A 17,775-nucleotide genomic window follows, 5' to 3' on the forward strand; every position below is an offset into this window, starting at 1 on the left:
ATCTTCCACTGGTGGTTGAAGAAGACTGGGCAACTACGTCAGATACCGACAACCAAATATCAGACAAATCAAGTCTAAGAGAAATACCTATTGGTAGGACATGAAAATGGAAAACTGAATCACCTGAGTTGAAAGGCAGTGTATTTTTATCTCCCTGTGCTGCTGCAGATCTTCATGTGCACAGGTTTTCACTGGCACCTCATCCCCAAGTTACTGATAAATGGCCTCTTGCTGCCTGCTGGAACGGCCAGCCTATGGAGGAGAATAGCATATCACAGATTTCAGTGTTCACTTCCCAAAACACAAGATGAATCATTTTGTCTATCAACTGAAGCCATTCCTTTTTTGATCCAGTGCTGTAGGATTAAGGGGAACAGGGAAGGAAAATAGAATAAAATATGTTCTAGCTTAGATATTTGAGATTTTGGTCTTTAAATTAGGAACATGAAGCAGTCCATTTGTACTTGTCAGTGCTGTTTCATTACCAGTTCTACTGCTTTCATAGCGTGGGTGGAATGTTCGCTCATGAAGATGAAACTTGCCATCTTTTTACAAAGACCTTAATGAAGATAAATCTTGCAGTCAGCAGTTGTTTTCTTTCCAAGAATTCTTCTTAATTTTGTACTTTGTCAGTGGTTCCTGCTAAATTAGATATCTTTTTCCTTCGAGTGCAGTGATCCAAAATCAAGTGAATAAAAATTAGAAAATTTGGAAGAGTGTTGCACAACTTGTTTTGTAGCCTGCCTAAAGCAACCTTTCCATAGTCTGAGATTTGGTTACATGGGGCGTAGAGCTGAGTTTCAGCCTGCTGCAGAGTGGGCTGAATCATTTGTGGAATCCATTTTCCCATCACCATTCTTAGATACAAGTGGTATGTCTGTACAGCTAGAAGGACTTCTCCATCCAAAGTTCTCCGTATGAGGAAACTGCAGTCAGGAGAAGTTGACAGCTTTTATCATGTGCTTGTATGTCTCATGTTTTCCTGAAAAATCAGCCTCAACAGCCCCCCTTTCAACTTAGAGCCCATTCTTCCTTCCTTCCAGATGAGAAAAAAGCCTGAGCTGACTCACAACTGAGTTTAAATTTTCATCCATACAATGAAGTGAAACCAGAAGTTCTAACTGAGTAAGGAACTGGCAATACGTTGAATTATATTTAGTACCCAGTTTGCTCATTGCTATGTGAAAAAGACCTGAAATCAGTGGAACTAAGCTTAGTTATCTGCAGACTTCATAGTTTCCAGGCCATGTCTAGTCCAAGGCAGCAATATAAGAAAGTTTATTGAATTTGTGACTGAAATTCATTTATCTCTAAAGGTTGCTACGTCTAGACTGACAGAGTAGGTTTTACCTTATAATTAAATTACTCAGAGAGTCATCATTTCTATTTTAACTTTACCATAGGATGCATTTTTTCACCTTGTCCTGCTAGGAGTAGATGCTGCGCTTGTTAATGAAGAACAGGGCTGGATCATCTGTTGACAAGCTCATTTGTTTTTACTGATGCTCATTTCTTTTTACTGCCATGTGTGGGCTGAGACCTGGCTCCTTGTGCAAATCCTTTTTGCAGCTTACCTGGACGCTGCAGAGTCCAAACCTCCTCTGTTGCACTGAGATAGGATGTTTGTGCCACAAGGCTTTTGTCACTCAGGACCCTAGTTGTGGTATATCATCCGTCTCTTGTGTGAGTTGCCATATCCCACAGAACAATTGGTGTCACTCATTAAATTCCTGCAATGGTAGAAAGAGTCTCCAGCAACAGCCAGGACTGGGTGCTGGTGGAGCAGCATAGTCACCAGACCAGAGGCTCTGCACTGCCTACATGGTTGTGGCCTCCTGACTTCCAGCGTTTGCAGTTCCCTGGACTACTGGACAAGGAGGAAGCACAGCATCTAATGCCCCTTCCAGACTCATCTTCCATTAATTTGTCTAACCTCTGTTTTTTTTCCCCAGCTTTTGACCTCTGTATTGGTGAGGGCCAGTGAATTTTGTAACTCATTACGTGCTCTGTGGAAAAGTACTTCTTGCTATTTTCTGCTGCTTCTTAATCTTCCCTCTGGTAATTTCTATGGATTCCTGCTAGTTCTTGCATTATGAGAAGTAGTAAATAACTCCCTGTCCACCTTCTCTGTGCTATTTATGATTTATAGACAACTATCAAGTTCCTCTTTTTCCCCATCTAAAAAGTCATATTCTATTTATTTACTCTTTGCTCATACAGACACATGCCATTCAAAGTGCTGCATAAGCAGTTGTGATAATTAAAAGAGGTAAATTAAACATGCACCTGGACACAGAGGCTCAGAAGCACTGAGAATCTGTGCCTACAGCTGCAATTATTTAGCAGGCAGGCATCTTAAGACTGAAAATCAGGGCCTCAGTTTAGAGGTACTGAGAGACCAGTAAAGATACTTGCAAAGGTAGTTGGCTATATCTGATCTGGGGAGCATCACTGAACTGTGTGGCTGGCATTCTGCAAACCTGGGCTGCAGAATTCACTGCAGAATATTTATTGTCTGTACTGAATATAAAGAACCAAGCTTTCTGGAATGATGACCCAAAAACTGGACAGCATCCAGAAAGATGCTTCATTTAACTCTCCAAGGGTCAAGAACAGTGTTTTCTCTGTTTCATTCTGGCACAAGAGTTTTTGGGAGCTGGTTATTTTAAACTAAAATCCAAAGACCTTGGTGCTACCAATGGACTGCCTATTCCTGCACCCCTGAAACTGAGAATTTGCTGAAAAGCGATGTTTTTAGGAGCAAAGCTATTCAGATACGAGTCTCAAATTATCTTCAATAGCATGCTCAGCCAAATCTTAAAAAGGATGTGAGTACATTAATTAAGAATTAACATAATTCTGTTCCTTGTGTGTGGTGTTTATTAAAATATAAACTCTGTGATCATACACTTGGGAGGAAGCTTCTAAATATTTTTAAAAGCTTAATTTTCAGTCACCCTTTATTTATTTCTTTCCGTTGAGAGAGAAGAAAGAAGATGCACTTGACTTTCTGAAACTCTCCACTTGCTTCTTAAATATAGCATCAGAAAGTTGCTGAGTGTCCTTAGCTCTGCTGACGGGCTGAAATAATGAATGATTTAGATTATGTGTAAAGGAGAGGCTTGGGATGGCATTCTCAAAGAGGCCTGAAAGCCACATTTATGAAGCTATTCAAACAGCTGAAGGATCAATAAAATATGCTGAGAGACTTTTGAGATGCATGTCCTGACCATTAATACAGTTTTCACTTTAGAATTTTGAGGAAATTTTCTTAGCCATTGAAATGATTTAGAAATCTGTTTTTCTCAGTGAGATTGTAGACCTCAGGTGTGTGGTTGTTTCCACTGCTGGCTGGAAAATAATGTTTAATCTTTGTCCTGCCACACTAAGCAGTGTAATACCTGAATGCTCATGGAAATGTTGGTGAGGTGATTAAATTAAGCTGAAACAGTACCTAAATCCTGTTATGAAGCACTTTTGGAAATGGTGTTCAGTGTCTTGAATGGTGTTTTTTGAAACATAAACAAGCAGGGTTCTCACGGAATTTCACAGAGAAAGATTGACATCTTCTTTTCCAGGGAGAACAAAGAACCCAACACCTAATGGGATTTCCCTGTCCTATCATTTTCCATGGATATATGCTTTACCTAGCATGTCTGCTTTCCTGCACATTCACTGAACTTTGTGTTTTGTAGAATGCCCAGGCTAGCTACGATTTCAGCAGCAATGATCCCTACCCCTACCCTCGCTATACAGATGACTGGTTCAACAGGTAAGTGGGTTTTGACTGGCCTGCTGTTCACTTCTGTTTGCATAGGAATTTAAAAGTATTTGCTAAGATTTGTGGAATGTCTGTTTCCTGCTACGTTCTGGGCTTGCCAAAACAGAAGCTTCGATTTCACTACAGTTTATAAAATTGGCTGTTCCTTCTGACTTCATATTTTTTAGATAATCTGTAGTTAGTGCATTCATAGATGGTTTAAAAATGGTTCATTGTGGTTTTCAAATGAAGATGCTGCTTCATGAGAGTATAGATTTAAATCATTTTTATAGGTGATAGCCACATTCAATTTTCTGACAGCTATCCTATGACAATATAATAAGTCTGCTCTGTAAATTTAATACAATTTTGATGGATTTCCCATCTACAGAATCCGTCTCTTTATGACTGCTATTTAATTTTGAAGAGAGTAAGCTGGAAGAAGGAATTTTACGCAGATTGGAGTCTGACAGGGAAACGCTTTGGGGAGGGAAGAAACAATCTTTTCACCTGACTGTAAACTAAGAAAGCTGAGAAGCAGCACGGTGTAGAATGACCAGCTTAAAAACGATTAAGTCTTACATCAGTTCTGAATCATCTGCCTTTTCACCAAGGTTTAATGGCTGTGCTGGAGTAGCATTTCAGGCTAGAAATTGAAGTCCTTGTACACTAGCTGGGAACCTGTTCTGTTGTGTTTTTAGCCTGGAGTCAACAGTGCAACTATGCTTGTCGCATAGTTTCTCCCTAACATGTCATGATTGCCCAAGACTCACTTTTCCTTCAGTGTGTTCCAAACCAGGCATTTTTAAGCAGGAGGAAGTCCTCAGGGTATGGTATAATAGGAGCAGCCCAAAAGAAAAGGTCAGATTTTAGGAAATGTAATTTTTCCTTTCCCAAAACTCATCTTTGATCAAAATGGGAACAGGAATGTGTTGAAAGGTCCTTTAAAAAACAAAACCAAAAAAACAAACATGGATTCTGCGTCTGTGTGTCCTATATGTCAGGCAAACTACTCCTAGTAAGATGTTAATGCAGTTGAGAGTGCAGAGTCTAAGACACACTCACAGTGTATATTTATTACCTGGTGCTCTCAGCATCCAGCATCTCTGGCTCTTCAGCCAAGCTCCAAGGTCTTAGATAGGTCTGGCATAGATACGCAAAACTTGTTTCCTTGTATTTCCTAGGAATTTTCCAAACGTCTTCTAGATTTAATTATAATTGGTCTATGGAGCCTACTTGGCAGGGGTGTTGGACTAGATGATCTCTAGAGGTCCCTTCCAACCCCTACAGATCTGCGATTCTGTGATAATTGATGTCATCAAAATTTATATAGCAGCAGCAGTGAGGATTCAGAATCAGTATCAGGGCGCAGTCATAGTACTCATAGAAGTAGTTTAGGCCTATCTGATGTGGTTTTCATCTCTTAATACTGCTGCATGAATGGCCTCTGAGTTTCGAGTGTGTGGATCTTTTTTTTCTTTTTGCTTTGTTGGCTTCTATTTTTAAAGAAATCAATGTTACTTCAGTCAGGTCGCACAACAAAGATTTGGGGCAGCTGTCAGACACAGGCTTCCTGGAATGGATCAAACAGATTTAGGAGCTGCCATGTCCCATTTACCTCTTTCGTAGACCAGCTATTTTTCAACCAAAGCAAGATACCAGTGCTATCCTTTATTTTAGGAACAGGCTTCTGATACTTTTAAACTAGAGTGAATCCAATTAGAGAATGGAAAGCCGGAGAAAGACTGAGGCACTAATTTGTGAAGGTCTACTGTCTTTCTTGCTTTATTTAAGAGAAGGATCTTTGTGGGAGAAGGATATCACTTAGCTGTGGAGCAGCACAGAGGAAAATTAAATTTAGCTTTAGTGGGTAATGGCAGATTGTGTCATTTTCAGTCTGGAACTTCATAAAACTATGCGTGCTCTGCCAAGCCCCATTAACACCAGTTGTGCTGCTATCAACTATTATAGTAGGGCACAGTTTACAGTCCTCACATGTTCGGCAAGGTAGCACTGGAGACAGCTACCTCCTGAAGTCTCTTAAGAAGGCCTTGAGCATCCTGGATGTGGCAAGGCTCCTGGCCTCAGGGCTTCAGGCTAAATTCAGGCACCCAAGGGAAGAACAGAGAGTAAGAAGCATAGTTACTTGTACCCTGATCTGTAAAATTTTCTGCCTTGCAAGGCAAATCACAGAGCAACATATCAGTTAAGCACTCATTTCTTTGCAGGATTTCATGTTTTCTCTAGGTTAAGACATGAACCAACTGTACCCAGTTGTTCAGGAGTAGTTGTAGCTGTTTTTCTCTGCGTATTTCTATAGTTAATTATGCCTGTCCATAAGCTATTGCTGTAACTTCTGACTCCTGAGTTTACCTGGTGGTTACAACTGCCTGCCTGTGACAGACCATCTGTAGGTGTAACTGCACAGGTGCATCTGGATAGACTGTAGTTAGACAACAAAACCTCTCCTACAGTAAAGATTCAATTTTGCTCAGTTTTCAGTAAGTTCTGTATCACCCGCTGAATTTTATGCATGCAGGAGATCAGTCTCAAAATAGGATGATATCTCATTTTCCATAAGGAATGTTTCTGTGTAAGCAATTCAAGAACAAGAACCAGAAGACTGTTTTTTAGAAAGATGAACCAAAGGGCTTTTGTGAGCTGCCAGCTGCATGTGCAAAGTGTCATTAGACTTTAAGAAAAAAGGAAGAGGTTTTTTTGCGGAGTATTTAATTCCAGCTGCTCTGTTTATAAGCACAGATTCTACTTTGTTCTTTGTAAGGTTGCTGGAGGCACTCTGGCCTTTACTGAGAGGAGAGCCACTGGCTCTCTATGAAACCAAGCAGGGTGGGTTGTAGAGGGGGACAACTTGATTCCATAGGCTGGAAGCTGCAGACAGGCAGTCGGGCTGCTTTTAGGGCAGAGACACACAGATGGCTGGGCACCAACGGTACTTGTTCCCATCCTTACTGCACTGTCTGATTGACTGTGCTCAGACCCACGGCTTGGGGTCCATGGACATTACCATTTTGGCATGGGGAACACAAAGTGCCACATGGGGCAGGACTGCATTTGATCTTGAGAAGCAGTGAGTTCAGGGGAGGAACCTGAACCAAGCCCAGTTCCCAAAAGCAGAGGCTGCCCCGCAGAGCTCAGAGTGCTTTATTAGCAACTGCTTTAGGTACTGGCAGTGATTTTAACACCTATTCCTTCATAACGTTCGGGATGTGGCAGGTACCATGTTGTGCAGTGCAGAGGTAACTGTGGAAGTCAGGGGCAGCTCGGCCTTTCTGCACAGCCCTCTGATTTTGTGTTGTGGGAGCACACACAAGACCCTCCATCTCAGAGCACTGACATTTCAGCTTTCTGCCCGGATATAAATAACTATTTCCACCACTATGACTTCGTATTCAGTATATATTCTCTCACTCGGATGAGAGTTTGCTGGGCAAAAAATACTCCAACACTTCATAGGTAAAAAAATATAAAAAAAGATCTTTATTACGTATTCTAACACAATCCCACTGAGTCTCCCCTTAGTTTCCAGACAGTGCTCTTTAACAGAGCAAAAACACCTGCTCCCCTCTTCATTTTTTTTTTTTCAATCAGTGCACTGGAAACAATGCAATAATTGAGAATTCTTATAAACATATCTAACAGCTCTTCTGCATGTTCAGATGCAGGTGAACTGGCTCCTTCCACAACTAGATCAACCCCTTATGTAGTGCTTTCCCAGCTCTCAGAGGCTGAGAACATCATGCAGGTTTTCATGCAGGGGGTGGCATTTACCTTGTAAAAATGTTCCTTTGAGCTCTGCAAATTTGACTGCTGCCCACTGCAGGCACCTGAGGCAGTCGGGACAGGCAGCTCATCCTTGCTGTTGAGTCTGCAGCTCAGCATAGCCCTCCCTGCAGACATCTGGCGTCAGGGAGGGAGATTCCTGTCCTCTGCTGTCTGCTGATGTATTTCAGAGCAGGAGGAAAAACAACCTCTTCTGATAACCAGGGCCACCTCTTTTTGAAAATAAATAGAATAAATGTGCACACTGGGATTGGCAGTGGGCTTCATAAATAGAAATGGTTTCCAAAAATGAAGAAAAGTCAAATTTTAATAAGCAGTACAGATAGGAAAAGCTGTTTTCCAATCAAATCACCCTGGACCAGCATAATTTTTCATGCATATTCATATAAAATGTTTGGATTTATAGTGTTCATGAAAAAAGCTGCTCCATGTGCTAATATCCAGTTTGCCTTTGAGGTATCTCATTCGTATTCTCAACTATTTTTAATCCCCTTGTTTCAAAGGCTGGAATGCAGCAAAGAGAAGAAAGCTGTGATCTGTGCCCGTGACACAGGTCACTTCGTAGAAACCACAGTGGATTTATCAATGATACATGATCAGCAAATAGGGCTAAATTTGAAAAGTGTTATTTGCCATTAATAATTCAACCAAATGCATTTGCAATAGCTCACATGTGACTTTTTTTTCCCCCTCCTGTCAGCAGCACATTACCTAAACCCTGAGCTGCAGTCTCCATCATGTGGGCCAGTGTGGAGGAGAGGAAGGGGAGAGGACCTTCCAATAGTCCTCCTCTGTTTTCCCTCTGCAAGACGGAGTCCACCTGACAGTGCCAACAACATTATTTCATTTGTTTTGTGCCCCAGCCTCAATCAAGGCAATTTTTTCACAAAGCCATTTATTCTGCTTTGTGGCTTGCAGCTAGCCCACAGGCGACCAAATAATGAATGCCTAGCAACGGCGTGTTTCCTCACAGCTCCTTCAACAAGGGCATGAGGGAGAACCTGCTTGGTTGTTGAAAGAAATCTTTCCAGCAGCTGAAGAGGTCCTCACCACTCACCTCTCTGCCCCCTTTTCAAAAGGAACTTGCATGTGATATTTGCTCTCCCGTGATCACAGTGCTGTGTGCATTTGAGAGCAGTCGTTTTCTTTCTTGAGGCTACCTTGAAAAATGCACTCTTCTGAGTGAGGCAATAGAGAGAATGTGCTCCTTCTCACCCCCTGATTAATTTTACACTCACCTTTGCCAGAGGTGCTTAGAAAGAACAGAGGGAGAAAAAAGATGATTAAAACAAAACAATCCTGCTGCCCTGGGGGTGGTTCCTCTGGGGCTCTCTACAGCCCCTAGAAGGCAGCACTGCTAATTGCACGGGTCCTTAGCATGCTGTAGAAGCAGTGCCAGCTGGAACGTGGCGTGGATGGATGTGGGTGGTGGAAAAGATTGCTGTTGACACATCTCAAAGGAAACCTAACTGGCAGCAGCATAGGTTTCACTTGTTTCTCTGCTTCTTATATTGCCCTTTTCCATCTTCTCTGTGGTTTAATTTCTGTGGTGAATTAAGAGGAATTAAAATGTGATCTGCCTTGCTGCAAGCCTGCCTCGCAGCCATCGGCAGCAGCAGGGTCTCTGCTAAGAGCTGTAAAGCACTTCAGAGACGCCAAGTGTTCTTGAAATGCCACAGGTCAGCCTGAACCTGGACCTCAGTGTAAGAGCAGAGGCATCTCATCTGACAGCTGCAGCTCCGTGCCAGCTTGTGGCTCTCCTGGCAGCTGGGAGGAGGAGGATGCTAGCACCCTTGGCCATGGCTCTGCTGTCGAGCAATGTGATTGTCTTTATGGCTCTCTTCTGCTACTCCAGCTTGATAGTGCATTCTTTTTGGGCAGTGATACACACAGATACGTGTTTGAGGAGCAAAAGGCAATCGGAAGGTATTCTCAGGGGCTCAAAATAATAGGTGTCACGTGGCCTAATCACAAAAATGCAGGGATTAGTGCTGATCTGACTTTTACACTGTTGTTTCCAGAAATGGTTCTGCTGTCTAGTAGCTGATAACAAGGCAGAAACTGTTGGACAGCCAGAGTTAAAATGGGCTGAATAAGTCTGCAGCTAAATGAAGCACGAGTCTCTGTGTTAACCTCAGAGCAGGCATCGTTCACACTGCAGAGGGGAAACTGATTATTTGCTGCTTGAGGAAGGAATGAGCTCATTTGAGTATCCCAGTACAGCATTCAAGTTTGCCATGGGTTTTCCTCTCAAGTGCTGGAACCTGACTGCAGTGAGGCAAGAACAGGACCAGGGTGATGCTCCTTGATCCAGCATGTGCAGAGTGACAGCTGGGGGTCACGTGGTGTCTCTGTTTTCCCCTCTGCAGCCACGGGACCCGATGTGCAGGAGAGGTGTCTGCAGCTGCCAACAACAACATCTGCGGCGTGGGAGTTGCCTACAACTCCAAGGTGGCAGGTACAGTACCAGTCCTTGCAGCACTGTGTCATGTTCCTGCAGGGACAGGGAGCATCACCCAGCACAGGACTGCAGTCTGGCACCAGGTCATGCATTCATTACTTTTCACACTAGATGGGGAAGGGAATTTCTCCATGTCTCTGCCACCCTCACTGAGGGCCCTATATAGCTTTTTCAGTGAAACTGCAAAGAAACAGCTCTCTTCCTCCTTTTGCTAACCTCTATATTGTCAATATTTCAATGCTCCTTCCCTGCTCTGTGGCAGAATCGTTTGTGACAAATCTTACTTTGCAGGAGGGAAGGTGCAAATTTCTGCTGCACTCGGAAACCGTACTTGAAAAGGCAAATCCCATGCTGTTTGTGTGCTTCAGGCTCTCACAGTGCAGGCCTTGCAGTGCTGTAAATCTCTGCAGTCATTCTTTCCTCCCTTTTAATGAGGGATGCGGAGTGGTAAGAACAGATGCCCAGAGCGGACTGGCTGGTGCTTAGCTCTCAGCATTCACTCCTCAGGTGTGCTGGGTATTTTGACTTTGAGATAGCTTTTTTCTGCCCTGATGGACTGAGTACAGAGGTTGGAGCTGAGCTCTTGAACAGCATGTGTCAGTTGAGTTCCATCCTAAAGAAATCCATTTTTCTCACTGTACAATCATTCCACAATGTTAGGGTGGGCTTAGCAAGTAGAGACAGGTGCTTAGGAATTTCATTTCATTCCCCAGTCCACACTAAAAACTCCATTGTCCAACTTGATGGACACAACATTTCACAAAACATACATTCTGGCAGTTGCTGTTAGAAGAATGTGAGTTGAGGCATGGTAATTCGGCAGGACCTCATCTTTATTACTAGCATAATCTACTGCATCAAGCTGGTTGTTTAAAAATCAAAATCTGAAGGCCTTTCCGGACAACAAACAACCTTCCAGATTTGCATGTGGGGGAATGTATAAGGAAGGTTGTGCTCCTGCAGCACCACCGTGTGGTCAGTGGAAAATTAATTAATCGGAGCTCATAGTCCACTCCTGCCACGATTCAGCGGCATGTTTGCAGGGGGAATTGGAAGTTGGTAAGCAAGGATGTGGGGAACTGCATGCTTTGTTTCTCATACCTCTTTTTTTTGCCCTAGAGTAAAACCAGATGACTCGGCTCTGCCTGTTGTCCCCCACTTCCCTCAGATCAGTCATGAATTCTGTGGTTTCAGTGCAGACCTGCATTTCACAAGCATGTCAGGGGATTTCTCAGTCACTGAGATTCACTTTATAGTTTCTAGCCTAAGTTAGCAGGTCAGAAATATCCAGTTTGGGTCAGTATATTTTTTATATTTTCCAAATACCACCTTTTCCAGCCTTGTGTTTGGCACATGGATTTTGTATTGCATACAGTGAAAGCACTGGCTTCCAAATCACACCGTTGGGATCTGTGGTGCTGATTTCTGCCACATCTCTGTCCTGAAGCTGTTGGGAAAAACACCAAACTTCAACTCAAGGCCATAATGAGATTTGGAACATGTCCCTGGCTGCTCAGGTCTCATGCAAAGGCCCAGAGGTTGGCTGTCAGCACCACTGTCCTGCATAGGGGGCATAAGGTAAATGCAAGGACCAGTGCTCTGAGGTTTTATAAAGTTAACACATCCTTGGGTCATATCACTGAAACTTTAACTCAGTTCCTATTTTAATACAGGTCATAGAAAACAGGTTTTATTTTGCTTCTCCCCCCCCCTCTGTTTATCTGTTTTGTTATTGTGGTTGCATGTTGAAACACTGATATATCTCCAGGAAATCAGTGTGTGCTGTCTTTCCCTTTTCTGATTAAATTCTGCAGAAGAACCGAAATAAACAGAAAAATTACTTGAAAATCAAATGAAGTGTCAACACCTCACCAGGAATAAATTACAGTTAGAGAAGGGCTTAATCCTCATCCTTACTTGTTAAAAAATATTATCTGAATGCTTTTAATCTTATTTCATGATTATAAAATGCTGAGATTGCTTAATAGCGATTTTTTGTGTTTTCAAATAGCAGATGTATGATAGAAACCAGCAAAGTGTTTTTGTTTTCTGGGCCACACCACGTTGCTGTGGCCTTGTGCTTAACTACCAGAGAGTGAAAATACCTGGGTCTGGGGGAGTTATCCAGGTGCTAAGCTTTCATCTTCTGCTAGGTGATGTATAGTTCATGTTTATGCTGATTGAATCCACAGGTATTCGGATGCTCGACCAGCCATTTATGACAGACATTATTGAGGCTTCCTCTATCAGTCATATGCCTCAGGTTATCGATATCTACAGTGCCAGCTGGGGACCAACTGATAATGGAAAGACTGTGGATGGACCTAGAGAGCTAACACTACAAGCAATGGCAGATGGAGTGAACAAGGTAACAATCCTATTAAATAACTGAGGTATTGGGACAGGGGGATATGTACACATTTGCACTAAAGCCAGGAGCTTAGGCACATGTGATAGGTGTTGCAAAACACAATGCAATCATGTCAATTTTCTCAGCTTTCAGTGAATTCCATTGCAATATTTTGAGTTTTTTTAATCATGTAGTCTCAGGATGCTGTGCTGTCTTGCATGGAGCTTTTTGATCTCTGTTCAGCTTATGCAGGCTTTTTACATGCCATCACAGTCAAAATGGAAAAGCCTGATCACATCCTGGCTCCAGAGCCTTGTAAATGTTCCCTAACTTAAAAGATGCTAGCTATACTACTGATGTCGCATTGTCTTTTTTGGTGTGCTGCCAGTTTGTCATTTTGAATTTATTGTGTCTTTAAGCTCTCACTCATGTGATCTTTATTACAGCTGTCATTGTACCACCACTGTCTGTGGAGTAATGGTCTCCAGTACCAGGACCCTCCTTGTTTTATTTCCATCCTTTCACCTCTGGCCAGGGACAGTCTCTGGCCTTTGTCAAAGACACTCAATTTCATTCTGAGATCTGTAAAACCTGTGCTTTTATTATAAGGTCAGGTAAAATGTGTGCCACAACTCAGAAAGAAAACAATCTGGTTCAAAACAAACATTATATAGCTACATCTCTTCTTTGGTGTCATGCAGGTGTGCCAGCCACAGTGACTCCTGGTGTTGTAGGGGATAAGCCTCTCCTCCTCTTGACTCCAGATGGATTTCCATAGTGAAAAGATTGGACATTGCTCAGAATATCTGCAATTACTCATTTTCCATTCCAGTTATTTCTTCCTCTTACTTGTACCTGTTTCACCCACTCTTCATCACCACCTCTCTGTGAACAACACATTCAGTTTACCATGTTTTGTGGCATGATAATTAAATCTATCACTGTGGTACTTGGTAAAGTGTCCAAAGCTTTCTCAAAACTGGAGTCTCTAATTTTTACCTATAACAGATGGACATTATGGACATGCAAAACTAGTAAAAAAGTAACAGAAAAGGCACAGGTAGCCCAGGAAGAGTAATGCAAACTAATCTAAGAGGAGATATTTAACCCCCCCACAAAAAAAGCAGGTTTTAATTTGGAGGGCTTGTTGTGGTGGTTTGGTTGGTTTGTTTTTCCCGGGGTACTATTTAGAAGAGCTTTCAATGTACTTGCTGTCATATCACTGTGTACTCTGTTTTGTGGAGTTTCACTGATGTGACACCTTTCTGAATGCTTAGAAGAGGGTAAGAGATTTTTCTCCTCTGTCTTATTGTCTGGTCACGTAACTTTTTAAATGCCATCTCCTTATTAAATGTTTTAGTTAGTCTCTTTAAGAAGTAATTTACAGTATGAGGGTCAGAAGGGATCTGGGATCTCTTAGACTGCTTGCTAAGGAGTGAGAAGGGTGATGGTGAGCTGCCCTCTCTGGGGAAGATACTTTGTTGGAAGGCATGAAGTGAACAGAAGAGCCTGCATTAGGAAAGCAAACAGCCACTGTGGAATTGGAGGGCAGAAAGGATAGTACTGGATTGTACCTTAGAAATATACTGCTGTCTAGGAACAATTACACTTCATTTTATGGTGGCAGTATCCTAGATATCTCCTGGCAATACATGCATGAAAGAGGAGATAGCTCTCCCTCTAGATAATTCCCTTTGCTTTGTGGTTGTAGCATTATCTACCCTAATTATGTTCATTACATTTCCTGTCATAGTGAAGTTTGGGGATATAATTTGTTCTGATTTCTTTTCATGGAGAGCCAGATTTCCCAAAGGCATTTCATGATTTCTGTGGATGCTGAGAACTCTCCATGGTGCTTTGAAAAACCCACTACAGGCTTTCCTGCATGTAAGGGAAGATTAACAAGCCTTTGATATAATACCATTCCACCTATCTTAGGTCTACAATCTACGCACAAAATTCTCTATTGAGTGTACAAATGTAAACCTCACTTTTCAGAATATATATATTTTTAAAACAACACTTCCTATTAAAGAGAAAAGTAGGATATTTTACAAACGGAGACAAAGAAATGGAGCAATGCTTTTCCTCAGTCAAGGGCTGATTCTCACCAGAGTGATGGATCATAAATTAGTGATGAAGCTGAAATACTGGCAGGGAGGAAGCAACACGCTAAGAATAAAAATGTGTTGTTAAACTAAAAGCAATACTTTCAAATATTCTGAAAGGAAATGGAAGATCTCTTGCACAGTGCAAGATTAATATCCCTGCCTCTAAGGCAATAAACTAAGAAGTAATTGGAAATGAGATTAAATTCTTAAAGGGAATATGCAGTTAACTTAACTGACAAACACTGGTAACATTTGCCTTGTTGCCACCCTACTTGGGAACTCATCTCAAGGAGAGATGAGTTTCACCTGTCCCCAAACTCCATTCATGTCTTGTCCTTTGGCATCCTCCTTCCAGACCTGCTGGGATGCCTGGGGTAAGCACTCACCTGACAACCAGAACATGATGATTACCCATCTAGTTTGTGTGTCTAGATGTGTGGTTTGAAGTTATGCATTCATAACCAGCTGTAATACATGTGATCAGAAGGTATTTAGCTGTTTTTTGTTACTAGGCCATAATCCCACTCACTTTTCATACAATCTGCTCTTCACTGCCTTATCTCAGGACTTTTGTTCAGGGGCAGTAGTCAGCAGCATGACCAGGTCACTGAACAGTGGCAGCTGCATTGCAAAGATGGATGAGCTCACTGCTGAATTAACAGGCACTTGAGGGTAGAGGTTGAACTAGTCTTGTATGCAAACATTCCTGAGCTGCAAGGCATCTGATGCTGGCTGCCCACTGTGACAGGCAACTGTGCTAGACTGTGCCTGAGTCAGATATTCATTAGGGCAGCCTGCAATGGGCTTAGGGACAAATGCAGATCTGTCTGGTGAATGCACATTTGCTTGCTCCCTTTAAAACAGTCGCCAGGAGCTGTAATGGATTTATTTAATGAAATGATACTGTCTGGCTTCTAGGCATCATCTGTGGACAGCAGCATATTGTGGCATATAGGCAGAAGAGGGTTATGTTTCTTTACAGCCTCAGTAAGTCATTGACTTAACATTGTTCTGATGTCCTGAGATACCTTACCCCCACACCAAAATCAGGCTTCTTATATGCTCAGTTTCATTGCCCCTTATGTATTGCATGTTTACTGATATATTTCTTCAGTGAGCTATAGAGGGTTATTATTTCAGGTGCAGAGCTACAAAAGAAAATGCAGAGCAGGGCCAGAAACTGTGATGGTAGATTTGGGAATAAACAGCCCAGTATTGAGTGCAGCTATATCATGGCAGAGAGGAACTTTCATTTCAGAGATGGAGTGTGAACCTGTAGTAGCATTCTGTAAATAGTATGGCTGGACAGAGCAATGCTGTATGATTTATGTATCCCTTGTCTGACCTGTCCTTATCTGTTCTGGGGGCTACACAACTTAAAAGGAGTGGGATGGACAGTAGAGGGTTTCGCATTGGTAGCATAACTCTCTTAATTATGGACCTTTTTTCACTGGTACCTTTCATCCAGAATTATATCATCAGAGATCTTAAACTGTAAGGTAAGGAAAAGTAACTAGCTCAAGGACCAATTCCACCCATGATTTATGGATACAACCTATCTTTAACACAATATCCAGTAAACATTTCTTACTCGCTGTTTTATGAGTTCAATATTTCCAGCTTCGCCAATTGGAATTTAAGACAGATATTAAAAAAAAGAGTAATCAGGATAAGCTGGTCTCTATCTATTGCATTTTTATGATACAGGCTTTTATATTAGTAGGTTGCAAGGAATTGCTCATGGGCTGAATTAATTTCTTGAGACTTCGCCAGCTCATCCAGAATATATAAGACATGATCCATTTGTGCCTGTGCTGGTGAAAACACTGCTTCCATAATATGGTTCTACCTAAGGAAATGCTGCACAAGTGCAAATTGCCAAGGGAGCAATATCAAGAATTTATAGTGTCGTCACAGTTCTGTAATTGGTCTCAGCAGTAGAAGAAGAAAGGACAGCATGGAAAATGAAATATTTCTCATTTGCCTCCCTCCAAGGCCACGCACACTGCATTCTTGTTTGAAATATGCTGAGATTGGCACGTCATTAACGTATATGCAGTTAGTTCTAATGTTGTTTTGTTGGCTCAACAGCCAAGTGAGCATAGGGAAATTAGTTTTTGACATCGTAGTCTTTTGATTACTCCATTTCTGAAGAAGGCTTATAAGCTTCTTTGTAACTCTGGAGCCCTTTACTATCATACTGCTATCATGTCTGGAATATGCACTGTAATTACAAGTCTTGTCTTATATATTAACTAAAATCAAACCAAATTATAGTCCCACATGAGTATATTGTATGTTAACTCTTCTGAAGTTGCCCCATTTGGCTGGAGTGAGATTCTTTCAGGCTTTGGTAAAACAGCATGAGCAGCTTTTCTAACCTAGTGATGGGATACATGACCCTTCACTGTGAACAAGGTCCAGATTTCGAGACCAGTCTGTGGGCACCTGCTTTCCAGCCACAGCTCAAGGAATGGACACTTGTCTCTGGGGACAGGACGGGCGTAAATCCCAGATCTCTCTGATTTCTGTAGTGATATTGGCTGCTTCAGCCACGCCTTGGTCAGCTGAAGACCTTGGCTGTTGTAAGGCTTGTGCCTCACATGGTCCTGTGACAGGGTTAAATACTGCCCTTCAGAAAGATTCAGATGACTGTCACATAAAGAGTAGAAAACTGCTGTATTGCCATTGATTTTTTACAAATGCTATCAATACCATAATTAGACCTGCAGAATTGTTGGGCTATAGTAATGCGTTATCACTTGTGATGTGCAGCCCAGGATCCAACAAAAAGGAATTGCTAGTTTAAGCTGAGCCAGAGCGTTTCAATTGATGGAGTTTGTTCATTTTGTTTATATGGAGTATTGCTCATCAAGTTCTTGCTTTTGTAAAATGGAACAAATTTAAATCAGAAGGTAAATTTTGAACAGAAAGAAGAAATGTTTGATTTTGAGCAGGCAGGTTTATTTTATTTTTAAATAGAAGCTTTTTTCTTGTCATTTTCCAAGCTCCTTTCACATTTTCCTGCTGGGCTGAGCCCCACATGAAAGCTAATGCTACTTCTCTTCACTAAAACTGTATTTTTCCACTCATTTCTCTTGGCTAACAGAACCGTATCTAGTTTCAACAGTAATTTAGGCATAGAAAATAGCTCCAACTATTTTTAGCAAAAGGAAGTATTAACAATTGCACAATTAATTGGGGGTTGGTAGATGAAAATTCATCACTCTTGTGTGGCCTAATAAAGTCTGGAGTAAGTTATATAAAGCATTTTGTTAGGGTTTGATAATTA

The 17,775-nt window shown here is 41.8% G+C and overlaps 1 protein-coding gene across 1 annotated transcript in view; it reads left to right on the forward strand.

Annotated features, from left to right (window-relative positions):
* Positions 1-17,775, forward strand: part of PCSK2 (proprotein convertase subtilisin/kexin type 2) — a 104,552-nt gene that overhangs the window by 74,615 nt on the left and 12,162 nt on the right. Inside the window, exons 6-8 of the mRNA XM_065739540.1 lie at positions 3,696-3,772; positions 9,931-10,019; positions 12,215-12,390. Of these exons, the coding sequence (XP_065595612.1) occupies positions 3,696-3,772; positions 9,931-10,019; positions 12,215-12,390 (342 nt within the window). The remainder of the gene's footprint in view (positions 1-3,695; positions 3,773-9,930; positions 10,020-12,214; positions 12,391-17,775) is intronic.

This window comes from Cyrtonyx montezumae, unplaced genomic scaffold, assembly GCF_038088225.1.
Source record: "Cyrtonyx montezumae isolate F1298 unplaced genomic scaffold, pur_monq_1.0 scaffold_24, whole genome shotgun sequence".
NCBI classification, from domain to species: Eukaryota; Metazoa; Chordata; class Aves; order Galliformes; family Odontophoridae; genus Cyrtonyx; species Cyrtonyx montezumae.